At 51.6% G+C, this 15,924-nt stretch overlaps 1 protein-coding gene across 1 annotated transcript; it reads right to left on the bottom strand.

The window, feature by feature from the left end:
* Positions 1 to 1,287: 1,287 nt before the first annotated feature.
* Hrk (harakiri, BCL2 interacting protein) lies at positions 1,288 to 14,345 on the bottom strand. Its single transcript, XM_075982003.1, has 2 exons — positions 13,953 to 14,345; positions 1,288 to 1,426 (listed from the first exon to the last, which is right to left on the bottom strand). The coding sequence occupies exon 1, from the start codon at positions 14,296 to 14,298 to the stop codon at positions 14,020 to 14,022; it is 279 nt and encodes a 92-aa protein (XP_075838118.1). The 5' UTR covers positions 14,299 to 14,345; the 3' UTR covers positions 1,288 to 1,426; positions 13,953 to 14,019.
* Positions 14,346 to 15,924: the final 1,579 nt, after the last annotated feature.

Below are 15,924 nucleotides of genomic sequence, written 5' to 3'. Positions count from 1 at the left end.
CCAGACCTTGTCTCAAAAATTAAAAATAAGAGTAACTGTCTCACTGAGCCCACGGCAGGCTCCCTCACCAACTCAACCACGAAGATCACAATAGAGGCAATAAAGTATCCATGCAGAGGAATAATACCTGTTTCTGTTGGAATCTTTTTTTAAAAAAATGAAAGCAAAAATTAATCATCACTTCTGAAGCAGTGAGCCCTTGCAGTCAAATATCAGTCAAGCACACAGCTTCATTATATATATATATAATATATGTATTTATATATCTATTTATTTATTTATATTAGCCCTTCGAGAAACTTCTGAAAACAGTAGCTTATCCTATGTATGTTTGGGGAGCAGGGGAATCGGACATTCCATTTAAAAGGTCCGCCCCCTCCCCAACATCCCCTGCTTGTAAATCACGCTCCTCCGTCAGAACGTAGCCATTTCTTGGCTCTTTATAAAACCTAAGCCCTGAATCCCCTCAGGAAGTGGGGGAGGCCACAGCAATCTCCCAGGGTATTGCTGCAGGGGGAGGAGGGAACTGCCAACTCCTAAGCAGCTTCTGCAACCAGGCTCGCCCCTCCTCCTTCCCAGGCACCCCGGGGTTTGCTCCTAAACCCCTGTGAGCCTTCCCTGCTCCCCCACAGAAAGACTCCCCAGTGGCACTCATCACTTGGCCCTTAAAAAAAAGAGGATATTCAAAGAGCAAAATAGAAACCTGTCATCCCCTGGCCTTCTGGGTCTGTCAGTTAAGACTCTGACCACGCCAAGGACACACTTAGCACCAAGAGAATTTGAAGTTCAGCACCACACACACCGGATAGGTAGGAAAAGAAAATGACATCCCGTTTCTCTGGCTGCGACCATAAGAGCTGTCTAGATAGGGACACAGAGAGAGACTAGGACATGTCAAGAAATGGAGAGGGACCCCCAGGCTGCACCCAACAAAACGGGCCCCACATCCCCTTTGTTTTTGTCCATCTTTGCCTTTGGCAGAGTTCCCACTACTCCACGCCAACATCTGTGCTGGGCAGTTGGTCCATGCTGAGGCTGATCCCACCAGTCCTTGTAAGTTTCCAGCACACACAGAGCAGCAAGCATCTGTCTCCCCGCTGCCCCAGACATTACAAAGTCTCAAAGTTCACATTGCAAGGTGCGGAAAGGGGAGGGACCACATGCCCCGCAGGCATGCACAGATACAGGATTTTGTATTTTCTCCTTTGTGTGTGTGTGTGTGTGTATATATATATATATGTATAGCTATATGTAAATAGCATCGGGGTGGCTATCTCTGCAGCTGGACTTCCCGGGGGCTTCCTCAGTCCGTGTTTCCACCATCAGCTCTGGGTGGGTCTTTCCACTCGGCTTCCTTCCAAGGTCCGGGCTCCCCGCTCAGGAAAATGGGAACCAGCTTCCTCCAAGGATACAGGGTTTCGCCAACCTATGGAAATAAAGATTTGTTTTTCTGTCAGTGCAGTCAGCTTCCCAGGTGATGTCTGTGCACCCAGGGAGGGGCAGAGGGGGCCTTGCAACACAAAGTTCTGACTTGTGGGGAGAGGGCTCTCCAAAGCCAGACCAGGGCTCTTCTCACAGTCCCAGAGGCTCTGTCTGTGTGGTAGTAGCAAGCCTTCCTTCCTGGAGTGCACATACCATTACCCCTACACACACACAAACACCCCCCCCCCACACACACACACACATGCTTTCAAACCTGTACATTTATATGGGCATCATCTGTGATTAAAAACAGAATTTGAGCCAGGCGTGGTTTGAGAAACTCTTGTAGCCTAGCATGCAAGAAACTTCTGGTTCCATCCATCCCCAGCATTGCAGTAAACCACACATGGTCTTGCATGCCTGCAATTCAAGCTCTGGGAAGGTGGTGCCAGGTGAATCAGGAAAGCAAGGTCATCCTTGGCCAGTCCTAGAAACTAGGAACTTCCAGGCTAGTCCATGTGACCACATAGGACCTTGTCTGGTTTGATTAATTTTGGCCCTGAAGGTAAATATCATTCTCTGTACCAAAATTAAATAAGTTTATAAATAGTAACAGATAAATAACAGGTAGATGATTGATAGGTAAGTCACCAGTAAATGATGGATGTGAGGGAGGGAGGGAGGGAGGGAGGGAGGGAGGGAGGGAGGGAGGAGGTCGGTAGGTAGGAGGTCGGTATGTAGGTGGTCGGTAGGTAGGTGGTCGGTAGGTCGATGGAACAATGAAAATCTAGAGGGTCATTACCTTTCCCTGTTTGCGAACAGGTTATTCATCTACTCTTCTCACACCTCCACCCCCATATTCCAGACAGAGTTGGGAACAATTTAGTTTTCTAACTCATTCTTTCATACCCACGCACACCCCAGTGCTGTGTTCTATGAGCCACTGCTGTACCCCTTGCTCATGGGACCTTCTGGAGCCATCAGGGGCAGAGGGGAAGAAGTTCGTAATATCTCTCTCAAAGAGCAGGTGCAGTCTGGGGAAACATGGGCTATGGCAGCCCAAGCAGAGGAAGCACATAGCCGCCTGAGAGAGAGCCCGACTGAGGGTGGGATTCCAAGGACCTAGCCAGGGTACAATGAGACTCTCAAGTCTGGGTATGTGGGAAGAAACAGAGCTAGCCGACAAGTGAGCGAGCACATGCCCCAAACATTAAAAACTAGCTCCCGGTCAACCCCACCTGCTACTGTGAGAAGATTCTCTGATGAGGGCCGGAGGCAGCACCAATCCGTTGGTATAAACTCAAGTGTTTAGAGGGCAGTTTGATAACGTGGCTATTTAGAGAAACAGTAACAGTAGGCTTCCCCCTTGGGCTGTAGTCTCCCCAGAAAATAGTTCTTGATCAGCTTCTGAGCCGTGAGACACAAGCATGGTCTTTCCATCTATAGAACGGATCATTAAAGTGAACTGGAGCAACCAGAGGACTCCGCATGGGAAAGCACCAGGAACTGGGGTCGCCTCGGATGTTAGCTGAATGCAGCTGGAGAAGGGAGGACAACCATGGCTCCCAAAGAGAGGAGACGTTACTTTCAAAACTGTCATCCCCTTTGATCCCAAAAGAAGGGAGTTAGTTTTCTTTCTAGGTAGCCAGCAACTTGCCTGTCCTACCTGTAAATAACTGAGCATAGAAAGAATCTAAGGGTTTCCTGGGTTTGTCAGTCAGCTTTCCATTGCTGTAACAAAATACCAGAGGTGATGATCAAGAGAGAAGGTTGACTTTATTCCTTTGAGGCTGGGATGTGGGATACTATAAAGCTGCTCTCCTCATGCTGACCAGGAAGCAAAAGAGGAAGAACCCGGGGTCCCAATATCCTCCAGGGTACACTTCCTGTGACTGAAAGACTTTGTACCAAAGCTTAAAGGCTCTACCACCTTGAGGTAGCACAACAGAGTGAAAACAAGCCTTTTTAACGCTCAGCCTTGGGGGATGCATCCAAGCCACATCCCTGCAGCTGCCAAAGGGAACAGCACTAGGGCCCGCTGAAGCACTGTTTGCTGAGTGATACCCACAGATATGAGCCCCACAAACAAGCGTGTGAACCGCTAATGTGTTCCTCACACTGCAGCCTCCATGTGACCAAGTCCCACAGTCGGGGCTGGCCTGGATATGCATTGTTGTTGCTCTTGTTTTTTGTTTTTGTTTTGCTTTTGCTTTTTTGGTTTTTTTGAGGTTTGCAGATCTCACTTGCAGAACAAATCCCACAGATGTGCCCAAAGACCCACTTCCAGCTTGCTCTGTGACCTCAGCAGCCACTTGAAAGGACTCAAGTGTTCCCCAATAGGAGGTTGGATTGGCAAACTAAACTATGTGTGGGTTAGAAAGATACAAAGTGAGGTGGAGCCTGATGGCACACACCTTTGGCCCCAACACTCAGGAGGCAGAGGCCGGTGGGTCTCTGTGACTTCCACGCCAGCTGAATCTTGTCTCAAAAGAGAAACACAGGGGCTGGAGAGATGGCTCAGAGGGTAAGAGCATTGCCTGCTCTTCCAAAGGTCCTGAGTTCAATTCCCAGCAACCACATGGTGGCTCACAACCATCTTTAATGAGGTCTGGTGCCCTCTTCTGGCCTGCAGGCATACACACAGACAGAATGTTGTATACATAATAAATAAATGAAAGCATAGACAAGACAGAAGACAGACAAAAACTCCATGGTACTAGAGCTGAGCTTGGGCTCACTGGAATAGTTAGGCCCTGGCTTCCATCCCCAACACCACAAAAAGTAAACATGCCGAGACAATGTTGTGGGTCTGAACTGAAAAGAGTGGTAGGTTAAACATTAAGGTCCCTTTCTCCTTTAGTATGTTTGTAGACATACACACACACACACACACACACACACACACACACACTTCAGTATTCTTTATCTGAAATGCTTGGTATTGAAGTGTTGGGGAGTGTGGGAGATGGAGAGATGTCTCAGTGGTTCAGAGCAATTGTTGCTCTTCTAGAAAACCCATGTTCAATTCCCAGCTTTCACTTGGCGGCTCACAACAATCATGAACCCTTGGGTACTGGCAGGCAAAACACCCATACACATAAAAATAGTAAACATGTTAAAAAAATATTTAATTTTGTTTAAAATTAAAAAGCCAAAGGAGTATGGAACTCTAATTGTATTTCTTGTGCTTACGCAGAGATGGGATCTCCAGAGCAAGCTGGCCAACCATACTAGCAGGAGCTGGTGAGTTCTGGATTCAAGCATATGCTTCCGTACATGAGGTGGAGAGAGATGGAGCCATGTGCACACAGATGAACTTACACACACACACACACACACACACACACACACACACGTTTTAAAGTTCATATTTTCAGATTAGAGGTGCTCAAATTGTCCAGCTAGGTGACAAACATAGTCTAATACATGTATGTATAATTTGGCAGAAGGACAGATTCTGTAAGTTTCGAATCTCCCTTGCCCAGACAGGCACTAAAGTTAGTTCTGTTTGGGATCTTTAATGTGCATTTACCAACTCTGTCTTTTTGTTCTTTCCTTCTTTTTCTTTGCTGTTTGTTTGTTTTTGTTTTTTCAAGACAGAGTTTCTCTGTGTAACAGCCCTGGCTGTCCTGGAACTCGCTCTGTAGACCAGGGCTGGCTTTGAACTCACAGAGATCCGCCTGCCTCTGCCTCCCGAGTGCTGGAATTAAAGGCGTGCACCCCCACAGCCCAACATTTTCTTTCTTATCTATCATTCTGTCTCTAGAGCCCAGCCTGGTGTTGAATTCTGTATCTGCTGCGCTCTGGCAAGTGTGGAGCATGCCAGCTCCCAGCAGCTTGACCTGGATGGAGTGAGACAGTGCTCCTGGTGCAGGGACTGAGGAGCTCTTTGGGGCAGCATCCTTGAAGATGGAAGATTGCTCTAGAGGGTTCTCACTTCAGTCTCCACCTGAGTTGTTCCTGCTGGAGGCTGAGGAGAGCCAATGGGACTGATAAACCGCTGGGAAGGGTGTCCCCTAGGCCTGGCCCCTGCTGGCGGTCATTAGGTATTGACACAGCCTATGAGGTCACTGACTAGTGTATGAGGAGACTAAAGCAACCATAGCTTCTGCCACTGCCACAGCCCAACAACTGACTTTCAGAAGGGCTCGCTCAACATAGGAGCAAACCCAAGTAAGCCGGGCATACTTTTCTCTTTTTGAGACAGAGTCTTGTTTTGCTGTTCAGGCTAGTCTCGGATTCCTGTCTTAAGCCATCCTCCTGCCTCACACTCCTGAGCATAGACCACAGCTGTGTGCCACCAAGCCCAACAGGGACAGACAGGGACTGTCCGATGTCAGGATGACTGTGTCTGTGTGTGCTAGGTGTTATAATATGGACTTGCTTTGGCGCGACGGTGTAACCTCTGAGAACTATGCATTTTGCTTGGAAGGTGTCCAAAAAAAAATGCTCACTGCAAGCTGGTTTCTAGGGTTACTAAGTGGACAGGGTGGATGCTCACTGAGAAGGTGACTAGATAAGCAAGTGGTGGTTCGTGCAAACAAAGGAACGGAGTGCAGCCATTGAAAAGGCTGATGCCCACCTTCCAGTCCCACAGGGGGAAGATCTCAATGGATGAGCTCAGGCGCTTAAAGTGGGATCTACACAGGTGTGTGTGGGCTGGAGGGAGGGCTTCCAGATGGAGGGAGGAGGAACTTCCAGGTGGAGGGAGGGCTGCCAGGGAGGATCCCACAGGTATGCACTGAAACTCATTGAGCCTCCTTTGGTAAGCCAGGATGAGCTGTGGTATGGATGGGTTTGTAACATACAGGGGTCTTACTGTCACGTGGGCATAGAGAATGTTGCCAAAACTTTTTATATTTTTAAGAAAAACTGCAGGAGAATGCCTGCTTCGTAAGTGCTTCAGGGAAATCAAAACTGAGGCTGTGTTCCCCGTGGAGGTCGCAAACTGAGTCTTTGTTCCCCGTGGAGGTTGCCCACACTCAACCCACGTTATGAGGAACAGCTACCTGGCTTTTAAGCTAACCACGTTTTACCACCATGGGTTTCCTCTGAGCCTCACTTTCCCCATCTGCAAGGTACAGGTTCCTTTGAGTCTTTACCATGAGCTTTCATTTTCTAGACAGTGTCTGTCATACACAAATGCTGCCAGGTGGTGGTGGCTCACGCCTTTAATCCCAGCACTCGGAAAGCAGAGGCAGGCGCACCTCAGTGAGTTCAAGGCCAACCTGGTCTACAAAGAGAGTTCCAGGATAGGCAAGACTGTTGCACAGAGAAACGCTGTCTTGAAAAACAGAATAAAGAAGTCCTTAGTGTTCTTCCCCACACCACACCATGAATGTGGCACACAGGCTGACCTCTGACCCCAAAGGAAAGCAGCACAGAACCCCAAACTGTCCAACTCCAAGGCACATCCATGCCAGGCTATGCACAGCAGCTTAGATCAGCCTGTCTCCCGAGGCCGGACACACAGGGCGGGTTCTTACAGCTTGGGTGACGTGGAGCCAGGCCCTCACTAGACAGGACCCATGGGTGCAGGTATCATTGTGATTCCAGTTCACAGAGCAGCACCCTGGGAGGCAAACGGACGTGCTCAGGGCCACACAGCTGATAAACGGCAGGTAGAGTCTTTATGTGAAGTCACTCTGACTCCAGGATTCATGTCCCCCACTGCTCTCCCTCAGGCACGAAATATGGATCAATATTCTTTTTTTGTTTTGTTTTGTTTTTCAAGACAGGGTTTCTCTGTGGTTTGGGAGCCTGTCCTGGAACTAGCTCTTGTAGACCAGGCTGGCCTCGAACTCCCAGAGATCCGCCTGCCTCTGCCTCCCGAGTGCTGGGATTAAAGGCGTGCGCCACCACCGCCCGGCCTGGGTCAATATTCTTTTTTTTTTTAAATATTTATTTATTTATTATGTATACAATATTCTGTCTGTATGTATGTCTGCAGGCAAGAAGAGGGCACCAGACCTCATTCCAGATGGTTGTGAGCTACCATGTGGTTGCCGGGAATTGAACTCAGGACCTTTGGAAGAGCAGGCAATGCTCTTAACCACTGAGCCATCTCTCCAGCCCCCTGGGTCAATATTCTTAATGGTGAAGTCAGAACTGATAAGTCCACGGTCTGCCAAAAGGCAGCGTTTCTTTTGTTTTTTCTGTTTTGTTTGGTGTATGTGTGTGTGTGTGTGTGTCTTTGTGTGGGTACTGTATATTTATGAGGCCAGAGGGGTCAATGTCAGGTGTCTTCACTTCCTCTCCACCTTAGTTTTTTGAGATAGGGTCTCACTGAACCTGACTGAGTTGCCAGTTTGGCTGGGTGGTCAGTGAGCTCCAGAGATCTGCCTGTCTCTGCCTCCCCAGCTCTGAGATTTCTGGCATTTGTGCAAAGCCTGGCTTTTATATGGGATCCAAACGCAGGTCCTCTGGTTTGGGTAGTAAACACTCCATTCACTGAGCTGTATCCCCACCCCCTATAGGCTGTATTTTTAAGTCTGGGCTGGTTTTCAAAATAGCAGTTCTTCTGGACTCCATTTCATTGGGCTCACACTGTCCCCACTAAAGATCAGAAGTCACTCCACTAAAAGCCATTTTCCCATTGCTAGCACAGTAGCACCCTGCACGGTTCATGAAGTCCCAAGCACCACAGCCAAGACTGTAATGATAGACATGAGTCCTGGCCTAGGGGCTAGATACCCCGAGAAACACTCCATGACTTTAGGGAGGTGGCCAAGACTTGGAGTTATCTGCACTCCTCATTGACAAGAGGTATAGATCATGAAGAACATTCCAGAGGAAGGCAAGCCCTGGGCAGCAGAGACAGGCAGATCTCTAGGAGTTTGAGGCCAGTGTGGTCTATAGAGAGTCGCATGCTAGCCAGGGTTACACAATGAGACTCTGACTCAAAAAGACAGACAAATAGAAAGACTCAGCTAGGGATGGGAGCAGCCAGCTCCACAGTCAAGCTGACAGGCAGTGATGTATCCAGGCTCCATCTTCTCACAGAGGAAGGAAAGTGGTAAGAGACCGGGTGAATGACAGTGTGTATCTAGATGCTAGGCACTTACTCATGTCTTCTAGGCCTAGAATCTAGAAGGTTCCTTTGAGTCTTTACCATGAGCTTTCATTTTCTAGACAGTCTCTGTCATACACAAATGTTGCCAGGTGGTGGTGGCACATGCCTTTAATCCCAGCACTCGGGGAGGCAGAGGCAGGTGGATCTCTGTGAGTTCAAGGCCAGCCTGGTCTACAGAGTGAGTTCCAGGACAGCCAGGGCTACACAGAGAAACCCTGTCTTGGAAAACAAAACAAAACAAAAAGGTTAGTACACGAATGGTGACAAGCACTTCCCTACCAGAGTTCTACTCTTAAAAACGTGGCCATTTTAGAGTCCGGTCTGTACAGAGCAGGCCACTGGGTGTTCCTCACCACGCCACAAACACCTGGACAGCCAACAGCGGTGGGTAGGGAACACAGATGAGGAAAGCCATAGGCTGCAGGTCTAGTCAACCCTGAAGTATCACAAGGGTGGGCCAGTGAAATGGCTTAGCGGGTAAAGGTACTTGCCACCAGGCTGGAGGCCTGGAGTTTGATCCCCAGGAGAGAACTGATTCCAGCAGGTTGGTTTCTGACCTCTACACCTAGGCTGTGGGGACACACACACACACACACGTACGTGCACATACATATAAACACACAAACACTGTGTGCACGCATGCAAACTTTTTTTAATATATAGAATACGGTTTCCATGACGTCGGGGATTTCTGGTTCTACAGCAGGTGTGAAGTGGTCACTTATTCAGGAATGGATAGAGCAGGTGCCTGGCACAGCCGAGGCTCTGGATTCCATGCTCAGCACCACAGAATTCTACTGATACAAACGTGAATAGTGGTAGAAAATCAGAGAAAGTGGCTGTGGGAAAAACCAAATAGGACGCGTTTCCTCAGCGCATAGCTGTTCAGCAGGGACCGGTAAGTCTCTGGGGGCTGAATGGTGCTGGGTCACACAAACATTAGCGGAGGGAAACAAAGCCAACTCCCTTCCTGCCTCCCAAGGAGCCTGGCTTTTTAAAACTTAGTGGTGGGAAGGCTGGACCCACCTGGCTGCATCTGGGACATCTTTAATTATCCAGTGAAGCGCTTCTACTTCCGTGGCTAATTCTGGCACTTGTACACACATCGCCCTCGCACTAGGCAAGCGAAGGTTTCAGACAGGGACCGTGTGGCCAGAAGGCTGCTGCTGTCCTGCACATCTGGCCCCTTCCCCGGAGTTCATCCTTAACATCTGTCGCCTGCAGCAACTGTCTCCCTCCCCTGCCAAGTAAGAGCCTGGGGCTGACCTCATAATCCTGGTGAATGCTGGGAGGCACCTCCAGATTTAACCACTTAATTCCCAAACTGCCCTGTCTAGCTGGTCAACCAGCCCAGCATTAATTCCTTAAAGCATCCCCATTATCTTCCTTGTAGCTGACTGCTTTGGCCACAGGCTCCTTTTTCCTCCTCTTCTAGTCCCAAAGCAGGAGTCTGCTGCCCTCCCCTGGTTCCCCTCTTAAAAACAGATTCCAGGCCCCCATATTCTCTTTCCCCTCCCTTCCCCCTCTAGAGGCACGCAGCTCCCAGCGCCCTCCCTCCCCACTCACTACACAATCTCTTTTGTTTCTCTCTGGTGTCTTTGGGCCTTGACTGGGTTACCTCACCCTCTTCCTCGGGGCCTCGCTAGCCCCCTAGGTGCACCCTCCCATCCCTACCACCTCTACTTTACCAGGTCCTCTCCTTCACTGCAGCCCCCAGGCGGGAGGGGGGTGTGGAGATGGGGGGGGAAGAGGTGGCCATCACTTCAAACTGGAAACTCCAGCGTCACCTCATGCTTTACAAAGACTTAGGTAAATGCTCTCCACCTCAGAGCATCTATCCCATCTGGAAGTGAAAAGAATGACCCCGACACTTTCAAGCTGAGTGAATCGAGAGCCAGGCCCAGCACTGACCACTCTTAAATAGCTACCGTCAGAGCACCTCCCAGCGTGATGGCTGGCCTTTACTGGCAGCCGCAGCTCTTACCTGAGGTCACACTGCCCACAAAGGCCAGGTAGCCCACTCCCATGCTAGAGGTGGAACCCGGGACCTCCTGTGTGCTGAGCAAACCCTTCCTTCCTTCTACCCGCTATGCTTGCAAACTCGGATAAACTTACCCATGTGTGCAGGAGCAGAGGCCAAAGGTGGAGGTCAGTGGAGGTCAGGTGTCTTTACTACTCTCTATCTTTTTTGGATACAATCGCACCTTTCCCCCCCCCCCCTTTTAGCTAGGCTGGCTGGCCAGGATCACCTGCCTCTACCTCACTCCACCCTCCCCCCAGAGCTGGGATTACATCTTCATGCTGCCCCACAGGGTTTGTACACACACAGGGGATCCAAACGCAGGTCCTCAAGCTTGCACGGAAAATGCTTCACCACTGAGCCAGCTCCCAGCCTCACTGCCTTGTCTGTTCTATCATCATACTCTGTCCTGAGCTGACGTCCCAAGTAAGACCAGCTAGGGGTGTGGCAGAGGGCTCTGTGGGTGAAGACATCACCAGCCCAGCCTACCGACTTGAGTTTTATATCTCGGACATACACAGAAGAGAACTGACACCCCCAAGTCGTCCTCTGACCTCTGACCTTGTGGCCTGGCACTTGTATGCCCACAAACAATGAATAAATAGAATAGAAATAAAAATTTCCCAAAAGGATGGTGCAGTTCGCCAGCAATGAACATGAGAGGACGTGGCCCATGTTGGAAAGAGAGCCAGCCGTTAAGTGCTCAGTAAGAGTCATGGTAGCACACATCGGAGGCCACTTTGTTGTTGTCATTGTTACTTTGCTGCCAGGGTTGAATCCATGTTAAGCACATGCTCCATGATCCATCATTGAGCTACACAGTAGCCCGACCCCGAGAGCTGCCCAGAAGCAGGGAACGCTGTTCATCCAACCTGTGTTGTAAGCTATTAGTGTTCCCATTTCACTACAGAAAAACTGAGTCTTCCTTCCTTCCTTCCTTCCTTCCTTCCTTCCTTCCTTCCTTCCTTCCTCATATTGGTAACTTTGAGGAAAAAAAATGTTACTGGCTCACAATTGGGGCTCAGAACAAGTTTGTTGATACCACCAACCCTGCTTAAAGCTAAGCTCCTGAAAGATTAGGAGTGGTGCCCCCCAGCCCAATACCCTCACCCAGACACACAAAGTAGGCATGAGTGTTCCCATCACCCGAGCTGAGTAAAGCGGAGAATGCCCCTCAGCCAGTACAGAATTCAACCAATTACTCTCTTGACTGATTTTCCTTGCTCTAGTCAACTTGGGCAGACTGGAAAATGATGGGCTTGGTCCTCTTGTCATGGGAGGAGGTGGTGAGGCCAAGGGGGGAACCCCAGCATGGGCTTCAGGCAGTGCAAGGGAAAATACTGGTACCTCCAGGGTCAGGAGCACCAGAGAGGTGAGAACCCTGATGGGTGCGGCTGTTGTGGGAGGTGCAGCAGGCAGGAGAACCCAGGAACTGGAATGGTTTTTGGGTCCCTAAGTCAGGGCACAGCATGGTGCTTCCTCCGGGACAGAAACAGACTAGGGTAGAAAGAAAGTCAGTTCTGAGGTGACTTGGGCTGCCGCTTCTGCAGCGGGCATCCACACCGAAACAAGAAAATCATCACCACCACCACCTGACTGCCATTCGGGCTCCAGTGTCCCAACTTCTCACCCTCGTCAGGGCGCAGACTGGAGTAACGGATCCACCTAGACCGCCGCCTCTTTTTCGGCGTCCCTGAGCACCCCAGCCCCTGACATGCATGCACACCTGTACGGGTACACGCTCCAGCCCTGGTCTTTGACCTCCTGGGTGGTAACAGAGCACTTCTGCCTTCCCGCCTGTACCCCACAACGCCAGAGTCCACCTCCCAGGTCCCTCACTACTAGCCTACCTTCCCTTCCTACTGACCTTTGCTCTGCCATCTCTTCTCAAAAATATTGATCCCACCCCCGGGATTCTGCAGCAGCAGTACTTTTGAAAAGAGGAACAGAGGGGAGACGCGCATGGGACCCCCAGAAACGGAGAATCGAGTTCAGGGCACCCCGAAGCGACACTTCTCTTCGCCAGCGCCCGGGCTGCGCGAGCCCACGCGACATCTGTCGCCCGCGCTCCCGGCTCACACCCCGCTCACCCCCGCAGCTCTCCGGGCGATGCCACCCCCCACGCTCCGGCTGCCGCCTCTCCCTGGGGCGGCGCGCCAGCTTTCCAAGGTGTCTGCGCGCCCGCGGGGCTGGGCTGGGATCAGCGCGACGTCTCCGGGTCTCTGGTTACCTCATCTGTGATCGTCGCCTCCCGACCCACCTCTCAGAGGTCAACCTAGTCGTCCCCACCACCCATTCTCTGAAGTTTCTCTACTCAAGAACGTAGGAAGGTAACCCTGATACTTCTTCCCCCAAATTAGCCTAACACAACGCCTGGCACGCAGGTCCCCTTACCAAGGACCCACCTACAGTCACCAAAAGTGAGACGCTCCGCTCAGCACCCTGTGACCGCACACAGCAGGCTCCTATACCTCACACTTCACACTGGAGGTGACGGGAGGCCAAGCTGTAAACCGCGACATCTTGCGGTAAAAGGAGCAACAAAGTTACCGGGGAAATGGGACGCTGAAGTGCGCCAACCTTGGGGATCGAGGACCACGACCCAGCCAGTGAGAAACTTCCATGGGAGGGGGGCGGGGGTCGTCACAGAGAATGGGGATTCAAAAACTGCAGACAGGACACTTGGGGAGAAGGGAGTTAAGAGCGGAGGTTTGGAGACCTGGTCAAGCCTGGAATGGCTGGTGGCTTGGATGGGACTGGGGACTCTAGGTGTATAATTAGGGAGTGGGTTTTAGCTACGACCAAGTGTGGTAACTCTGCGCGTGTTTACTGGGGCTGGTGACGACCGTCCGGGCTTCTAAAGCCCGAGAGGAGAGGAGGAAAGAAAATAGGGAGGGAGGAGAAAGGAGGAGAGATGAAAGGGAGAGGAGAGAGTGGAGAGGAAGGAGTGAGAGGGGAGTGGAGATACAACAGAGGAGGGAGAGAGGGGGAGGAGGAATGTCTGAAGACGGGAGAGGGAGAGGAGAGGGGAGGGGAGAGAGGATACAACAGAGGAGGGGGAGAGAGGAGAAAGAAAACAGATTGAAAAAAGACAGGATAAGGTAGAAAAAGAAGGGAAAGATAGACAAGGGAAAGAGAAGTGGGAAAGGAGAGAGTGAAGCCAGATGTGGTGTGTGTGTGTGTGTGTGTGAGAGAGAGAGAGAGAGAGAGACAGAGAGAGAGAGAGAGAGAGAGAGAGAGAGAGAGAGAGAGAGAGAGAGAGAGAGAGAGAGAGAGAGAAGGAACGGGTGGGAAGCGGCGCGTAGCAGTGTCTGGGCTGAGAAGGACTGGGCAAGTGAGGAGGAGCGAGCTGCTCCCCGCCGCGGCGCCCTGCCTCCCGCCGTCGCGCTCTCTCGCTCTCTCCCGCCAGCTCCCCAGCTCGCCCGCTGGTCCGCGTACCTGTTGCTCGGTCCGGGCTGGGTCTCGGCTCCGGTCCCCCCTACCAAGAAGGCCCCGCGCGCGCCGCCTACGCGCTCCGCCTGCCGAGCAGCCAGGCCGCCAGCGCCGCCACCTGCGCGGCCGCGCACAGCCAGGGCCAGCGGGCGCGGAGCGCGGGCAGCAGCGCAGGCAGCGGGTCCCGGGGCCGTGCGCGGCGCCGCATGGCGCGTCGGTGCAGCTCGTCGCCCAGCGCCTGCAGCCTCAGCGCGGTCACCTGCGCCGCCGCCCAGCGCAGCCCGGGGCGAGCGTCGCCGCAACCGCACACGGCCGGAGGCCCGCGGCCGCGATGCCGGGGACACGGGCACATGGCGTGCGGAGGAGCCTCCCCGGACCCCAAGTTTCGCCCTGCGCCGCGCGTTTGTTGTGCTGACGGCGCTATTATTAATTAAAGTGTCACATGGTGGAGGGGGCGGGGAGGGCGCGGGGAGGGGGTTACATCATCCGGCGGGGGGGGGTGCAGGAGAAGAAGCCGAGAGGTAACTTTTAACCCTCGCGACGCCGGCAGGGCGGGAACAGGCGGGATCGCGGGGCTTCGGGGATGCTGGCCCGAGGCGTCCACTGTCTCGCTTCTCGGGTTGCCGGCGGCTCTAGCTCGGACGCAGCCTCCGAAGCCAGCTCGGTGTACACTGGGAATGGCGCTCCGGGCGAGTTCGGCTGTTATTCGAAAAGATTCCCGGACTGTTGTGTGGCTTGGGTGACGGGAGACGGGGATTCCAGCGGGCATGCCCAGTTTCGGGGCACCTGTCAGCTTTTGGATCGGTGCACATACTCCTGATATGCGTTCACACCCACTTCTGGTGACCTGACCTAAGCACACCACGGGGTGAGAGCCTGAAACCTGGAATGGAGGAGGGGGTGGGAGGCGACCGGGACTGGAACGGTTGGACTCTCACTCCAATGGGTCGTCCTTGCACTCTAGAGCTCTCTCCCCTTCCCGCCCCGGGACCGTTATAGAGAGAAGTTCTTATTGCCTGCTTGCTTTGTGAACATTATCTTTCCTAATGAGGTTATGGTTGGTAGTGGACCTTGTAAAGCAATAGCTTGTCCCCTAGTGAGGTGACCTAACCCGAAGACCTCTAGTTCTGCACCAACCTGGAAAGTCCACTGGAGAGGGTGCGGACTAGCTAGAGAGTTCTTGGGACTCCTTAGGGTGTCAGGGAGACCCACCCCCTCCCACATCAAATCCACTAGAATTTGGACCTGAAGGTGCAGGGAGGTGCCTCCAAGCCAGTGATTTTAGAACCTTCGAGAAACTTCCCATCATCCCTTAAGACCTGCAGAGTATTGTCAAGGCCTGGCGAGGCCTTTGGTCCCTTGGAAAAGATTTCTCATAATCGTGAACTTGGTGCAGTAGCTCCAGACTGTCATCCTCCAGTCTCAGCACTACAAAGGCAGGGGTGTCACAAGTTCAAAGCCAACCAGGTTCACATAGTGGTTCCAGGCCAGCCAGGGCTACAGAGGGAGAACCTTATATTTAAAAAAACTCAGAGTCAGGGAGGACCACGTGGCCGTTCAGTCCTGTGAATTCACGTGATCCAAAGAGAAAACTGATATCCACAGCATGTCCTCTGATCGCCAGATGCATACTGTGCTGTGTGTATGCATGCACATAAAATAAAAAGATAAATAAGTTAATTTAAGTGTTGAAAAAAAACCCAATCCAAAAGACATAAAACTATGAACTCACTTTTTTGTGATTTTGTTGTTGTTATGGTTAGTGTTTTGTTTCACATAGTCCTGCTATGTGGTCCAGACTGGCATTTAACTGGACACTCTCCTGCCTCATCCTCCTGAGTGCTGGTGTGACCAGTGTGCCGTGACATGTTCAGCGTGGCTTACTTTCATCTGTGTTCATAGCTTCTTTTTTTAAAAAAGATTTATTTATTCATTATGTATACAACATTCCTTCCATGTGCACCTGCATACCAGAAGG

Source organism: Microtus pennsylvanicus, chromosome 1, assembly GCF_037038515.1.
Source record: "Microtus pennsylvanicus isolate mMicPen1 chromosome 1, mMicPen1.hap1, whole genome shotgun sequence".
NCBI lineage: Eukaryota > Metazoa > Chordata > Mammalia > Rodentia > Cricetidae > Microtus > Microtus pennsylvanicus.
Note: the sequence above shows the minus strand (reverse complement) of the source record. Positions and strands in the feature narration are given on the sequence as shown.